The following is a 14396-nucleotide window of genomic DNA, read 5'->3' as shown; positions in this document are numbered from 1 at the left end:
CAACTCAACTGGGGCTGGCTCGCAGCTGATGTTTGCATTCATGGCGTACTCGGTTCTCACTCCGTATCGAAAATTGCCGCGGCAACAGTCACCCGGGAGAAGATAAGATTGCCGCTTTAAAACGTTATATATGACGTTGTAGACGATTTTTTTCCTTTTGCTGTATGTCTTTTATCGCGAATGAGAGCTGAATGGAGAATCATAATCAGCACGTTCTGTGGGAGGACCACTGTAACTTCAGTCTGGGTAATGCAGACTTCTTTGTCCTTAATTATTTACTTCTGAAAGCATTATTTGAAGAAAACTCCTTAGTAGGGATTCACTGGAGCTGAATCATAGAAAATTTAAAATTCAAGTAAAGGGACAAAATATGGACATTCAAAAATATGTTCCACAGGACAATTTGTTTAATTGGTGGGCAGGCATTTACTTAGGAATTCGTTTCGATACCTCCGTCGCAATGGCATTATTTGTTTGTTTATTGTTAGATCTTCAGCGCGCGTTTTATTCTGCATGCATAGTGGTGCATAGAGCATGTGAACAAATAATAGAGAAGCGAAAATATCCAAGGTACATGAAAGCGTAGAATACTTCATGCTTTCCCGGCGAAACATTTTATCGAGCCCACTTTTGAAAAATTATAAGGAGACTATGAATTTCATGAAATTATAGCCCGTTTAATACTTGATGAAAAGAGATTACATCGCATTTATTTGTAAGCAAATGGAACAGGGGTGGAGTAGAATGTTTTTATGCATATAGAATTCAACCTTCTCAAAATTTTCTATACGTGCTTTTTATTTGTACGAAGATGCTCTTATTTCAATCCTTTTTCATGATACAGGCCATTTTTTTGCTGGGAGCGAAATGCTTTTCCAGTCCTTTTTTTTTGTTACATTTAACACATGCGTCGTTACGTTTGAATCGTCATTAGCACTGATGCATTTTTATGGCGCCCGAAAATATTCGTGCTTCATCAAAGATCGTATTCCGTTGTTGGTTCTTTCCTTTCAGAGTTGCCTGTTAGCCATGAATCCTGAAAATTTCTGATACTATCTCTGAAATACGTTGTCGCGTGTTAAAATATTGGAGTGCTAATTTTTTTTCTACTTTTCAAGCCATGGATTCGCATAAAAATCTGGATTTATGCATGAATCCGCACGGAGATTTGGGAAACAATTCAATCTCGCGAAAGGGCTCGCGGTCTGGGCTTGAGGTAGGATTTCTGCTTCGTCGACCGCGTCCGACGCTCGAACTCCCTCGTGAACGAATCCAATTCTTCCTCGTCCATGTTAATGTAGTCATGTTTCTCTTCACTCTCGCCGGAGACCAAATTTTGCTCCTTCTCGATCACCATTCCCCTGTCCCCTATTTGCCTCCCGATCTGAATTCTCTTGATTCCACTCCGACCGTCGCAAAGCGCTTTTCGCATCTCGCGGATCCCGCCCGGAGCCGAAACCGTCGAGGTGGCCTCACGGTAGACCACGGGCTTGCCGTCCTCGCCCGAGGTCATGGACACCACGGCCCTTGAGCTGAAGGAATGTACCTTGGCGTCTCCGGCGGTCATGCTTTTCATCGGGATGAGTTCGGGATCCGCTCGGTTTCTGTTGCGGCCACGATCTCTCGGTCGGTTCTCTTCCTCCGTCCAGTTGCTCCAAGGAGAGTAGCACGTGGTCATGTTGCCAAACGGGTCCGACATGAGACCGCGAACCATTTTCTGCATGCGTTCCATGGCTGCCCTTGGCAGCTTGAAAGGGTCATCGTCGTCCTGCGGGATATAAAAGGTGTTAAGGCTGTTTATTTATGAAATTGTTTATTCTTCTTTATTATATCAGCGTAGTTTATCTTTGGCATGTTGATATTTCATAGTTTATTGCACCTTTTTGGCCTGACGGTGGTTTTACGGGTTTCCCACCGTCCTTAGGGTGAATGCCGGGCCAATACCACTCCCTTACGAGTGTTCAACCCCAGTAATGCTGAAGAGGATAAAGCCTAAGCAGCTCCACTAGATGCTCTGTTATTTTGTTACTATGTTAAATTTGTATATTTTATTGTTTCGAGGAAATAAACATTGTTGAACTGAACTGAACGTTTTGCACGGGGCACGGAATTGCGCAGTTTGGAACTGAATTAATTTCTAAAATGGCGTGGAATTGCGAGAATACATGGACGAAATAAGAAGTGGGGCTATTTAGCCATTTCACGTCCACGTATGCTCGCGTGCCTTTTAGCAATTCACCGCTTCGCACGACGAAATATTGGCTACGCCTTCGTACACACGTCAGATTTTGTAAGTACGTGCCCCGTGTAAAATAGGCCTTTACGAACCGTTTGTATATAGGTTTATCATAAACTAGCAGGCCACCCGGCGTTGCTCGGAAAGATAGTACCCAGAGAAGTGGGGAACTTGGAACTTGAATTTCATGGTTATATAGGCTTTTTATGATTACTCTTGGAGCGTGTCAAGAGGTGTGCCTACCCAGCAGGATGTCCAGCCACAGAAGTTGCACGACGTGACATAACAAATGGTAATGAGAAAACGACACAATAACGCGTGGGACGCAATTGACTGTAGCACTACGGGGTTTGGCAGCATAAAATGCATCAATGTACTAACTTTGGTCGCAATCCGTCCAGCCATATGAAAATGCACATATGACAAACAAACGGACATTTTCTTTATATATGCATATAATAATAGAGCGGTTTTAAACATGGTTTAAATGAAAAGAGAACCTCGTATACAATAACATTCACTTGCCACGAATTTCAAGGGGCCATCGTTCAATTTTTTAATAAACGGAATTTCGTTACATCCATAATCAAGTGTTTTGCGCAAAGCATTGAGGGTTGCCGGCTAATATTCCGTAAAACGTCTTTATTTAAGCAACAGATCCCTAACATTTAACTATCGTCCCACCCTTTCCATTAAATGGCTGTAAAGGGAAGGATTTTAATGTCAACAGTAGAACTATGTGTGATAACCAGACGTGAGAACAACTGATGATAAGGCATGGAACGGTAAGTAGCCAAGATGGCGGTAATTTATTTATAAGAGAGAATATAATTCGTGAAGAGACCAAAGAATAATTCGTAAGAGCGGGGATATTTCGTATCGTTTGAACTCGTTACATGCGAGAAATTAACACTGGATAACATTGGACAATAGGAAATTCCAAGGGACCGGGAATCGCCTCGTTATTGGCGAGATTTCGTTACATGCGTGATCGTTATAAGCGAGTTTTACTGTAATTCGTTTTTCATTTTTCGTATTTGTCATCTCAAACAGTTTTTTTTGTATAATTGATAAATTTCAATCAGTGAACCCTTAGTCGCTCGACATGAGAGAAACCCGGCGTCGATATTACTCTACTCCTAACGAAAGGCGCCAATGGGACCACGGCTTAGCCTCCCATCCGATGGCCGGTGTGCAGTACTTGAAGTGCCCTCCTCAAGGCACTCAAACAGGGCTCGGGCAGCCCCTGAAAAATCTCAGGCACCATCTCTCATCAGGAAAAATCTCCATACAATCTCCATATGAATAACGAAAACAGCACCATTCTTTTATGATAACCTTGTTCTTCCATGAGTTTTGTAAAATTTAAAGCAGGAAACTGTTGCTCTTTTCTACAAAATTCGAGTCACAGAGCCATCATCAGGACCTTGCACCCAACATTGGAGTATACTTTTTTTGGCTGATAAATAAATTTAACATAAAAGTATAACATTTTTTTCTATCATGGAAACCTTTCGCTACATAAAGCTCGAATCGTTCGATGTTAAACTTCAACGCTTTTTTGAGTATCAGCAACTTAATAAGTTTCTATCGTGATCGCACTATCAAAAATTAAATAATTTTGACATATATCGTTTGTACGAAATATTTGCATTCATGCGTAAAATTTTATGACGCTCAACACTAAAATCAAATAATTATACCCTTGTTCACAGCTACTTTAAACGGTGTCACTCCACGTAGGGTAGCTCAAATTTATCTTTATATTAACCAATACGAAAGAAAGCATTTTAATCGAGAGACAAATAACCTAACATTTGACGATTGATATAAGATTTGTGCTACGATTGAAGCGTTATTCCAATAATAGGTCTCACAAGTCATTTTACGTCAAGTTAAGGTGTTGTGAATGGCGATTATGCTAAAAAAATGCGTAAATAAATGAAAATTTGTATCGTTATTAATGTTGTAATTAAGAGGAAATATATTTTTAAGTGAACAATTTTGCAGTTGCTTGAGGTAAATGCGTACATTCCGCACGTGTGGCGCCACAGTTATTCAGCGAATCACCAACTAATAATTTCAAGCAGCTAAATATTTGACTTCCTTCAGAGTATTTATTTTCTTATAATTAGAAAAAATGGTAATGTACTCATGTATTATTCGAAGCATGATTATTAACGTTTTGACGCACCTTATATCAATCAGCGAAAGTTATATTCTACTTTTAATTCGTAGTTTTCAGCCGCGCGGACTAGTTTCGCCTCATGATCCTAAATTCAATTAATTCGCTCTTTCTAAATACGCACTCGATATTTAGCGAGGATCCATTCCGTTCAGTTGGTCATTGGAGTTCGAAACCATTGATGCCAATTACTAGATTAAGTTCAATCACTTGAAGGTGATGCGCCAAACCTATTTTTTGAGGAATATAGGGTAGTTTTGCATAAAATTGAAGTCGATTGACCTATTTCCATGAATAAATAATTTTCCCAATATTTAGTTAGTTTCACACTTCGGCAATTTAAGTGAAAAAAAACATCAAAATGGGTTAGCCTAGAAAAAGCAATCCCATAAATCATCGCCTAGTTGTTTTTAACTACCAAGGTTTCGGCGCAGTCTATTCACTTATAAGGAGCCACTACTTCGACCATTGCTTAATCCTAGGCAGCAGCATACTTTGTATATACGTACTGGGTTGGTCGAACATTGACATTCAAAAACATGTTTTTTAAAACGCTAAATGTCAAATCAGTTATCGCCTCAGACACAGGATTAATATCAGTGTGGATTTTGCGGTGGAGATTACTAAGATAGTGATTAATCAATTCAAATTCTTTGATAAGAGAAAGCGCTTTTTTGCGTGGGAAATAACTGTTTGAAAATCACGAATAACCTATATCACCCACAAATTTTCCTACTATTTATCTCACTATACTCCATCCTAGTTTCACTATACAGTCGCAAACATTCGCGTGTAATATAATCATGTTATAAATAATTGTACAGCTGAAAAAACTCGGCATCAAATAATTATAATGTAATAAAGTAGTATGGTACTCACGAAAAAGTTGTCGGGCATCGGTGGCTTTTCTTCCATCAACCGATGAAATTTTGTATCACGAACTTTTAGTAGCCATCATAGCAACGCTAACAATTGACGAGCGTTTGTTTGTAAATAATGGCAGTGATTTGCAGCGATTAGCTGTTATTATCACGTATTTATCTATTGCCATTCCGGCGTAGGGAAATCGTTAGGAACGATCGTGCTGAGTTGTGAGCTTGATACCATTGACAAGGATACTCAGAGCCTCTCTCGGTTAATATTTCGGCCCGTATCAAGCGATTTTTTTGTTATCGTTTTGTTTCAGGCGTCCGCTGAACCCAGTGTCAATACGTGTGATCGGAAAACTGGGCCAAGAGAGGCAGTGCGATTAAGTGAGTTAGCCTGATTCCGCTTCCCCTTAAAACTTGCTCGATGGCAAACTCTTCGCCCTCTTGCAATGGAAAATATTCGATGTCCAGACGAGCTTAATTTAATTTTCAATTCATTTGAGTGATATTTTATCAAAATTTAAAATTAAATCAATATCCTGGAGTGAAGATCTTGTACAATATTAAATGTATTGACAACTTTGATTTAATATTAAGTATAGAGGTCAAGCAAAAAAATTCACACTTCGCACTTTCTCGAATTTTTATGTGCATACTTTTCCACTTAACATGAGAATAAAACACTTATTTGTAAATAATGGCTGTGGTTAATAAGATTATTATTTGAAGTTATTAACGCGTTTTTATCTATTACCACTCTGGCCTTGGGAAATCGTTAGGAACGATCGTGGTGAGTTATGAGGTTTGCTATGCACTTGTTTTATTCTCATGTTGATATCTCATTTACGATCAAATAAGTGTAGCGGACAAAAAGGCAGAGGGGAAAGGGGCCAGTGAAACTAATCGCCTATAATTTAGATTTTTTTGCCTCTCAACCAACGTTTGCCAATCCACCAACGTTTGGCAGAAGCATACTCTGAAAATCGGTGTATGTTCAATTGAATTAGTTATTGAAACTCTAACTAGAGCTTTGCGGGAATTTTTTTCTTTTTGGCGTGCATTACCATTACATTAAAATTTGATAATATTGAAACTAGATGTTCAACAAAACTCAGCGGTCTTAAGTCAACCTAGAAATAATTTTCATCATGAATTTGGGTATAATACTCCACTTTGACTCAAAGATTACTCGGAATATGAATGCTATGTATATGAATCTCAGGTATATCGATCAGCTTTCACCGTGACGGTACCCATATTAATTAATTTCGTATCCTCAAATATTATCATCTACTCCTTATAAATTCATAGTTATTGTCGAAAAAGCTTAATTTAGAGAAATCTTATAAACCGTGTTTTTTTTTGCAGCAGTAATATGTCTTGGGGATATAAATCTGTACGTAAGCGGCAAATAGCCTTTTAGGACGAGAATAAGAATCGCGGCTCTATTAATGAAGGCTTAGAGAAACACGAGGAATTTCTCCGCTCATATCCGCTATGCAACGCTGGGCATCCAAACTTAGGAAAGTTCCGTTACGAGCGGCCTTGACAAGAATATAAACGGCGTTCTTTCTGTCCCGCGGTGACGGAGATATATAGCGCTTTCGCTGTAGGAAGACGAGTTTGCTAAACCAGGTAGGCTTCTGCATTGCCACGCGCATGAATGACACCATATCGCCGTTCGGAATTGATAAAATCCCACATGATGGCCCTTTTGCGCCGGCGTTGGAATCAATGTGCGTGTAAGTAAGTATTCTCTCTTGTTTTCCCGGCGTACATCGTCTATATCTACATCTACACAATACCCTGCGAGCCACCTCTAGAGTATTTTGCAGGGGGTGATCATTCACCGGCATGCAGCATGCAATAGACGTATTACGTGCCCTACCCATCGCAATCTTCGGCTCTTAGCTTCAGCTGCTACGTGTAGCGAGTTGAAAAGCTCTAGTTAGAGTTTCATGCAGCTCATGCACACCACACGGTCCAAAAAAGGTTACGTATGCTAACAAATTATACTACCACATTCGTTCAATGGAAAAACTTGCCAACTACTCATCAAGGTCATTAATACTCGCCGGCCTCGGTGGCGGCGGGGTAAAGTCCTCGCCTTCCAAACAAGAGGCCGCGGGTTCGTGTTCCGTCTGGGTAGGTTTCCCCTATCCAGGGAATTGATGTTAGTTTATATGATACATGTGAGGTTTTATTGTTAAATAGCCCGATATAGAATGGCCAATAAGAGCTGTATTCGGTGGTTTGGGAATAAAATAAAAAAATTAAAATCAAGGTTTTCTGCCAAAAAATATAGAACATACAAAGCATATTATTAGAAATAATAAGAAAATTCATAAACATGCGTTAAGGTATACATAAATGTGTAGGCTACACTACTCACTCACTCTCATGGCCATTATTACCCTAAATGGTATTTAGCCTCGCCAACTGTCTGCCTCCAACTCTTTCTAACTTCTGCATCCGCCTCGCTGACTCCCATTTTCCCCATATCAATCTGCACCTCATGCTTCCATCTGGAGGCCGTCTTCCATGAGGGTTTCTGCCCAGACTTGTTTTCCTAGGGCCTCTTGTTATCTTCGTATTACGTGCCCTACCCATCGCAATCTTCGGCTCTTAGCTTCAGCTGCTACGTGTAGCGAGTTGAAAAGGTCCCCAATTTCTTTGTTGTGTTTTCTTCTCAACTACAAGTCATCTAATCTATTTGTGAGTCCTAACGCCGCCGTTATAATCTCTTATTGATCGCGGAAAAAACGACGTTCTAAATCTATCTGTTCTACAGTCTATCTCTCTTATTTTATTTATATGATATGATATACTGTAGTATGTCGGCGTTCGTAAGATATAGCTAACTGCGTCTGAAAATACACTGCTCTTGAATTTATCTGATAGGTTTAGTCTATTTTTCAGTCTACGGTCTGACAAAGATTACCATCAGAATCTATCTAAGAGGTCAATTTCACTAGCAAGACTATCGTAACGACTTTTCACGTACCTGGCAGCTCTTCTTTGCATGCGCTATAACTCTGTTTTTAAGCCTATTTAATGAGGAACCCTGCGTACTGGCAGCGTATTCTAAATGGGGTCAGCGTATTCTAAATTCATGATTGATATCACGATATGCTAACTCTTTGTGCTTAAATTAGGACGCCACTTGACATTTTATATTTAACAACGCTGATCATTGTCTTGGAGTGTAGGTCTTTAAGAATTAAATGTAAATTTTTTGCCGAATTTTCGGTATATTTTTATGCCTTCATCAGAATTAACAATCATATTTATTGAAAAAAAGCCCTGATGAAGGTATAAAATATATCGAAACGTTGGCAAAAAAATTTGCATCTAATACTTAAAAATCCACACCCCAAGACAACGTTCAAATTTGAGGTCAAGGGATAGAAAAAAAATCCCAAATTGAATTTATACAAATAATAATATTATGGACGGAATATCACAGCACTGCTATACCTCGCGCATGGTTCTTTGTTTTCCTCATTTCGGAGGGGGCAGGCAGTTGGATCCCCCTTGTATACGCTCCTAAATTCTGAGAACCCATTAAAATATTAGACATAGCTGGCTCACGCACATGACGAGTAGCGCAAGTGTTAAAAGAAGTACAGTATTTCCTCGGAGTGTGAGTTAGGCTCGAGCTGGCAGCCGTGTGGGCGAGACAGCGAGTGCTGCAGTCCGGAATCCAGCGGCGGTCGTTAGCAGATGACTGCGACGCGACGCCTCACTGCCCCTCGCCTTCAGTGTAACGGCTCCCCCCTCCGCCTCGCATGGAAATAGACAAAAAAGACTTTTTATGGTGCGGCGACGCGCCTAAAAATAGGAGCCGAGAGAAAAAAAAGACATGCTGAAGTAAGTGCGGGCGAGATTAGGAGAGAAGCTGTTAAGGGCGTGCCGGATCTGGTGGTCTGTGACCGCTCACTATGTTAGCTCAATGGCGCAGTAAGGGAGGGTTTGGGGGATAAACCCCCCCCCCCAGAGCTCAGGGAAATTTTAAAATTTAATCCGTTTTATTTAATTGAATTAATATTACTCATAGAATACTGTAAGGATGAATAATGTATCCCTCAGAAAGCAGCAAATATCACAATTTTGAACCATTTATCTTAACATTTTTCCGGCGGAGGGCACACGCACCTCCCGCTTACCCTGGCAGGTACTCCATACGGTCTAAATCTATCCGTATTAGTTGCGCCTATATCCCCCCCCGCTAGACTTAATTCCTAGCTGCGCCCCTGTGCTTGTCCGTAGCGTTGGATACGTTACTGTGATCGCCGTCTGGAAAATCTTAATTATTTTTTTAAGATTTAAGATTTAGTTCAACTGATTCAGACATTACTTAGTCGAAGTTCGACATATTGCTGACATGAATGTGATTGAATTTTTCCACAATAATTTTATTCGTACGACGCGTTTCGGCTCGCAGAGCCATCTGTGCCAGATGATGGCTGTGTGAGTCGAAACACGTAGTGCGAATTAAATTATTGTGGAAACGTGCCATTACCATTCATTTAAATATGTTTTAAGATTTTGTAAACGAGTTGCCTATTAATCGAGTTACGGCCTTGTGAGTGCGAAATGGTATCCGTCCTTCACCTTTCAATCCGAGAACTTTCTATACAAACACGATTTACGAATCTAAGGTTCTCTACAAATATTTCTTGCCTACCTTGCCTTGCATGGTAGGTTTGAAGTTAACCGTAGATCTCAGATATTTGACTTCATCTGCCGCCCTCATGTTTACTCCTTCCTCAGCATACACATATGGATAGTGAGACGTCTTACTCAAGCAGTGAAATATTTTCCTTAGGTCTCTGGCATCCCCTCTTACAGTGACATATGTAGATCCTTATTTTAATACCATTTTATCAAAATAAATTTTAGCGTAATCTAACGGGTGAGGTTGGTTTACATGGAGTATTTTACTCATCACCTCGGTCTGTCTGCCCTTCCAACGTGGACTTCCCTCTATTCACAATAAGATGTTAAATATGAATCTTAGAGTGTAGGGCATAAAATTGAAATGCAAGTTCTGCCGACGTAAACATAATAAATGGTAAAAAGAATGTTTTTTACAGCAATGTAACAAAAAAGAAACAGTCAATTTTAAATTATCAAAAAAAAAGAAGATACCAGAATTTGAAATACCTTTTAGCATTGTTTATTGATGCAAGTAAGCGGATATAATTCATGATTACCTGTCAATTTTGATCAATTATTAACAATAACTTTTGCTTTGTAAAATTTGGTTCACAATAAGGCCTTCCCCCTTTCATTCTATCAATAAATCCTATTCTCTTCCTTCCCCTTCCTCCCTTGCCTAACATTCTTCCTTCTAACTCTCTTTTCGACCTCCCCACTCCGCTCATTGCTCGCCCAATCTAGACCTGTCTCCTCCGTATCTCTTCTAGAACCTTCCTCCTCTCACCCACCAAGTCCAGCACCTCATCGTTCCTCTTCCTCTCCGTCCACTTCACCTTCTCTATTCTTCTCCACCCCAACATCTAAAACGCCTACAGTCTTTTATCGTACTTCTTCGCGAGTATCCATGAATCCATGCATTTTATGGGAATTCGTTTTTCCCCCGAACCATGAAGGACTTTAATAAACGCTAGTCCCAACTTCATTAGAGCAATTAATTTTTTTATCTGTAAACGGCTGGTGTCCTAACACCCCCTGCCACATGTCTTTTAGGCGGCTCGCGGGGTATTTTTTAGATGTAGATGTATCCGCGTCGTAAAGCTTGTAAAGGTCCAGCGTAAACTCCTGATAAGACTCTTCACTAGCCTTTTATTGTAACTCTTAGATAAAGATCCTCTCATTAGCTTGCATATAATAAAAAAACGTTTCTCGGGCTTCGTATCGAGTGATGTTTCTGTTCATGTCGACATATCTCGACATTTCGAAAAATATCCTCAAGACATGTTTAGGCTTGCTGTGTGAGCTATAACTCCCTCATGGTTCGAAGATGAAAGGAAAGTCTGTCAGAATGGCCCGGATGGAAAACATTACCCTGTGCGAAGCGGTGTGAAATATTTTAATATTTAGTTTGGATTCAGCGTAGGAAAAATAATTGCATCTGTGTGGTATTTTACGATGTGCTTTTATGTTTAATATTTATAACCGGCCGAGAACTAGGTGGTGAAATTCACAATAACTCCCATGTAAAATAATTCATGTTACAATACTACTCATGTAATTGGTAACGATTGATGAAAGAAGGCATCCTGATTGCGGATAGAGAAAAAAATGAAGTTTTTAGGGGATGTGAAAATAAGCTGGTTGCTTCGATACCGGGATTCAGATTTCAGGAGTTTTCCCTCATGTCTCTGGTAGAACCCTCATACCCTAGTGGGATAAAATAGTTTCTTATGCTCGGAAAAATTCCCTAAATTTGAGTCTATAATAGGTATCTCTCCTTATAATATGATAATGTAACTCATATCACATTGATTATACGAAAATATCTTTATTTTTGACGTATGGAGGATACATTGATAGTGTGATATTCAAATAAAGTGACTTACAAAAAGATATCAAAATGCTGTTTGGGAAGTGAGGTACTAAAAATAATATCTACCCTGATAATTTAACTCTTTGTGGTCCAATTTTTTAAATTCAAGTTGTCTGGTCCAAATTAATAATTAGGAAAAAGAAATAATCAATTGGAATGCTTTTTGACCTTTTAAATGTTCTTATTATATTTTTTAAGAAAAATTCCTCCGTTTGTGATATTATGCATGTCCAGTCAAAAACTTTTTCTATGAACATGTTCAATGTGCTATACCCCTCGAATAATCGCACTGCCTTATGATATAGAGCTCAGCTCGGCGTTGAACCTGTTGCTAGAATTAGGCTTGCCTAGCCTGCTTAGATATTGGACCGCTAAGGGTTAAAGACGATAATATTCTCTTTAAACAAGTAATACGCGGGAAAAGACCAGTTGAGCGGTGGTGATACGTCCTCTTAAATGCATCCCAGAGACACCCAGTCGCGTCCCAGTCGAAGGAAGAGCTTTCATTGTCACGCACGTGCCATTGGCCCCACCACGTATTCTTCCGTCCTCATCTCTTTCTTAAAGGCTGGCACACAAGGAAGCAACTCTTCCCCATCCGCCCACGCGTTCACGATGCCTCGCGCAACGTCCCACGGCACGCAAGCCACCCACTACAGTCACAGACACTCATCGCTTCGCAATGCGACCACTCCCGGCCTCTTCAGGCTAAAAGTCTTCAGGCTAATACTTTCTCCGAGTTAAAACTTACACAGTTATTTTTCCAAGCGATACAGAAGGCCATTACATAAATAAGGAGTGACATATGCGCGTGAATGGTTGGCCTGGGTACCTCAAATAATAACAATTCTCGTTACCTCCGGCGCACCAACCTCCAATCTGATAAGTTTTACTTTCTGGGTGAAAATATTAATGTCACACATTTTGAAGATATTTTATTGTAGGTACACTTAGTAAAATGCCAGAGTAAAAAAATACTTTTACCATTTTTCATCACTTAACCAAGAAGTTTACACATTTTGGAGGTATTTTATTGTACACTTGGTAATATGCCAGATGTAAAATATTACTTACACCATTTCTCATCACTTCTCTTCAACTGTACCAGGAGTGAATTGCTGTAAGAAGTACTTCGGTGTCGTGGTTAGTGAATGTAGTCAAACGGGGCGCGTGTAACTGGGTTGCTATCCTTGCGGAAAACCTGGGAAGTCAAGGGATTTTATTATCTAGTAGTACATCGTTTTTGGAAAGTTGTGGAGTAACAGGGAAAATGGCCAAAATATCGAAAAAATGACGGTTTTTGTACAGATCTCGTGGTATTTTTTTCTTTCTCATTCGCATAGTCACATCGGCGGTTTTTGAGCTCCAATTTCCCAATGTGTAGAGGCGAATTGAAAATGTTATTTCATTCATATGTTGCTTCATAGGCGTAACCCTTCATTTACATGTCGGGTTTTTTGACAACTTAATTTAAGGCTAATATGTATTTTCCCGAATTAAAATCCCATTTTAATATTATGTAAGGCATAATAATACATTGAGTACGTGCCTTATATGAAATTTTGTGGAAAATTTCCAAACTTAGCATATTTTAATTTGAGATATCACCTTCTTTCCGATTATGTATTCAGTAGATTAGTTGATAGGGCAAAATATTAGTCACTTCATCAAACATTTTTCATGAGAAGCTTGGGTTGAGCCTTTACCGTCGTAGTAAATGCATTTGAAGGAAAGATAATTTATGTCCTCGCTGCCTTGTTAACGAGACCACGAAAGGGTCCCGAATTGCTTGGCCCTTCATAAGTGGCCTCATATTTTGATTCTCGTCTCTCAGCACATCAGAAAAAATGTAATGATGAATAGATTAATCTACGATTTCTCTGAATAAACTTTATAACTCCTGGGGTTAATAAGTTGCCAGAATTAATGATGGTGATTTTATGGATCGAATAACTTATTAACAAGTGTTGGCAGAATAATTAAGCATAAGAAAAAATGTCGAAACATTTCAGACTTTCACCTGAGTCATTGATTTTCTCTATTATTTACAGGTATGTGCATGATCCGGCTTCAGCCTGAATGTGTGTTCTTGGATCTTGAATTCTTGAGTGGGTCATCATGAGTGGAGGATACTTTTGTCAGAGTAGTAGCTGGTGAGCATCTCAAAATTCATTGAATATATTATCCTTTTTTTTTTCAATGCGCTCATTCCTGGGAAAAGGTTTGTATTCTTGTGAGTCTGTGTTAAGGGAGTAATTTCTACTAGCTAGAAGATAAAAGGATTAAAGCTTTTGAGATGAAAATAAGATGGTAGCAGGGCTCCCACTTAACCGTGAATAAGCCGTGAATTTTGGATGAAAGCTTCTCGTGTTTCCAACCGGGTCAGGGCCTACACCATGCAGACCCGGTTGGAAACCCGAGAAGCTTTCATCCACGCTATTCACCGGGAAAAGCTGAGATTCTTCAGCCGTGAATTTTGTCTGCCGCAAAAAAAACATGGAAAAAGCAGCGAATTTCGTCATACAACCTTATTAGTCTCTCAAACTTGACTGTAAATCTACGATTGACAGATCA

At 39.6% G+C, this 14396-nt stretch overlaps 2 protein-coding genes across 3 annotated transcripts in view; one reads left to right on the top strand and one right to left on the bottom strand.

The window, feature by feature from the left end:
* LOC124167073 (solute carrier family 12 member 3-like) overlaps nucleotides 1–14396 on the top strand; it is a 255017-nt gene that overhangs the window by 63193 nt on the left and 177428 nt on the right. The gene's annotated exons all lie outside the window — the stretch shown is intronic.
* On the bottom strand, nucleotides 657–5393 carry LOC124167075 (myeloid leukemia factor-like). The gene is made up of 2 exons (XM_046544868.1): nucleotides 5301–5393; nucleotides 657–1768 (listed from the first exon to the last, which is right to left on the bottom strand). The coding sequence occupies exons 1-2, from the start codon at nucleotides 5334–5336 to the stop codon at nucleotides 1181–1183; spliced, it is 624 nt and encodes a 207-aa protein (XP_046400824.1). The 5' UTR covers nucleotides 5337–5393; the 3' UTR covers nucleotides 657–1180.

This window comes from Ischnura elegans, chromosome 10 (assembly GCF_921293095.1).
Source record: "Ischnura elegans chromosome 10, ioIscEleg1.1, whole genome shotgun sequence".
NCBI classification, from domain to species: Eukaryota; Metazoa; Arthropoda; class Insecta; order Odonata; family Coenagrionidae; genus Ischnura; species Ischnura elegans.
The sequence above is the reverse complement of the archived record's forward strand: the minus strand, read 5'-3'. Positions and strand labels throughout refer to the sequence as shown.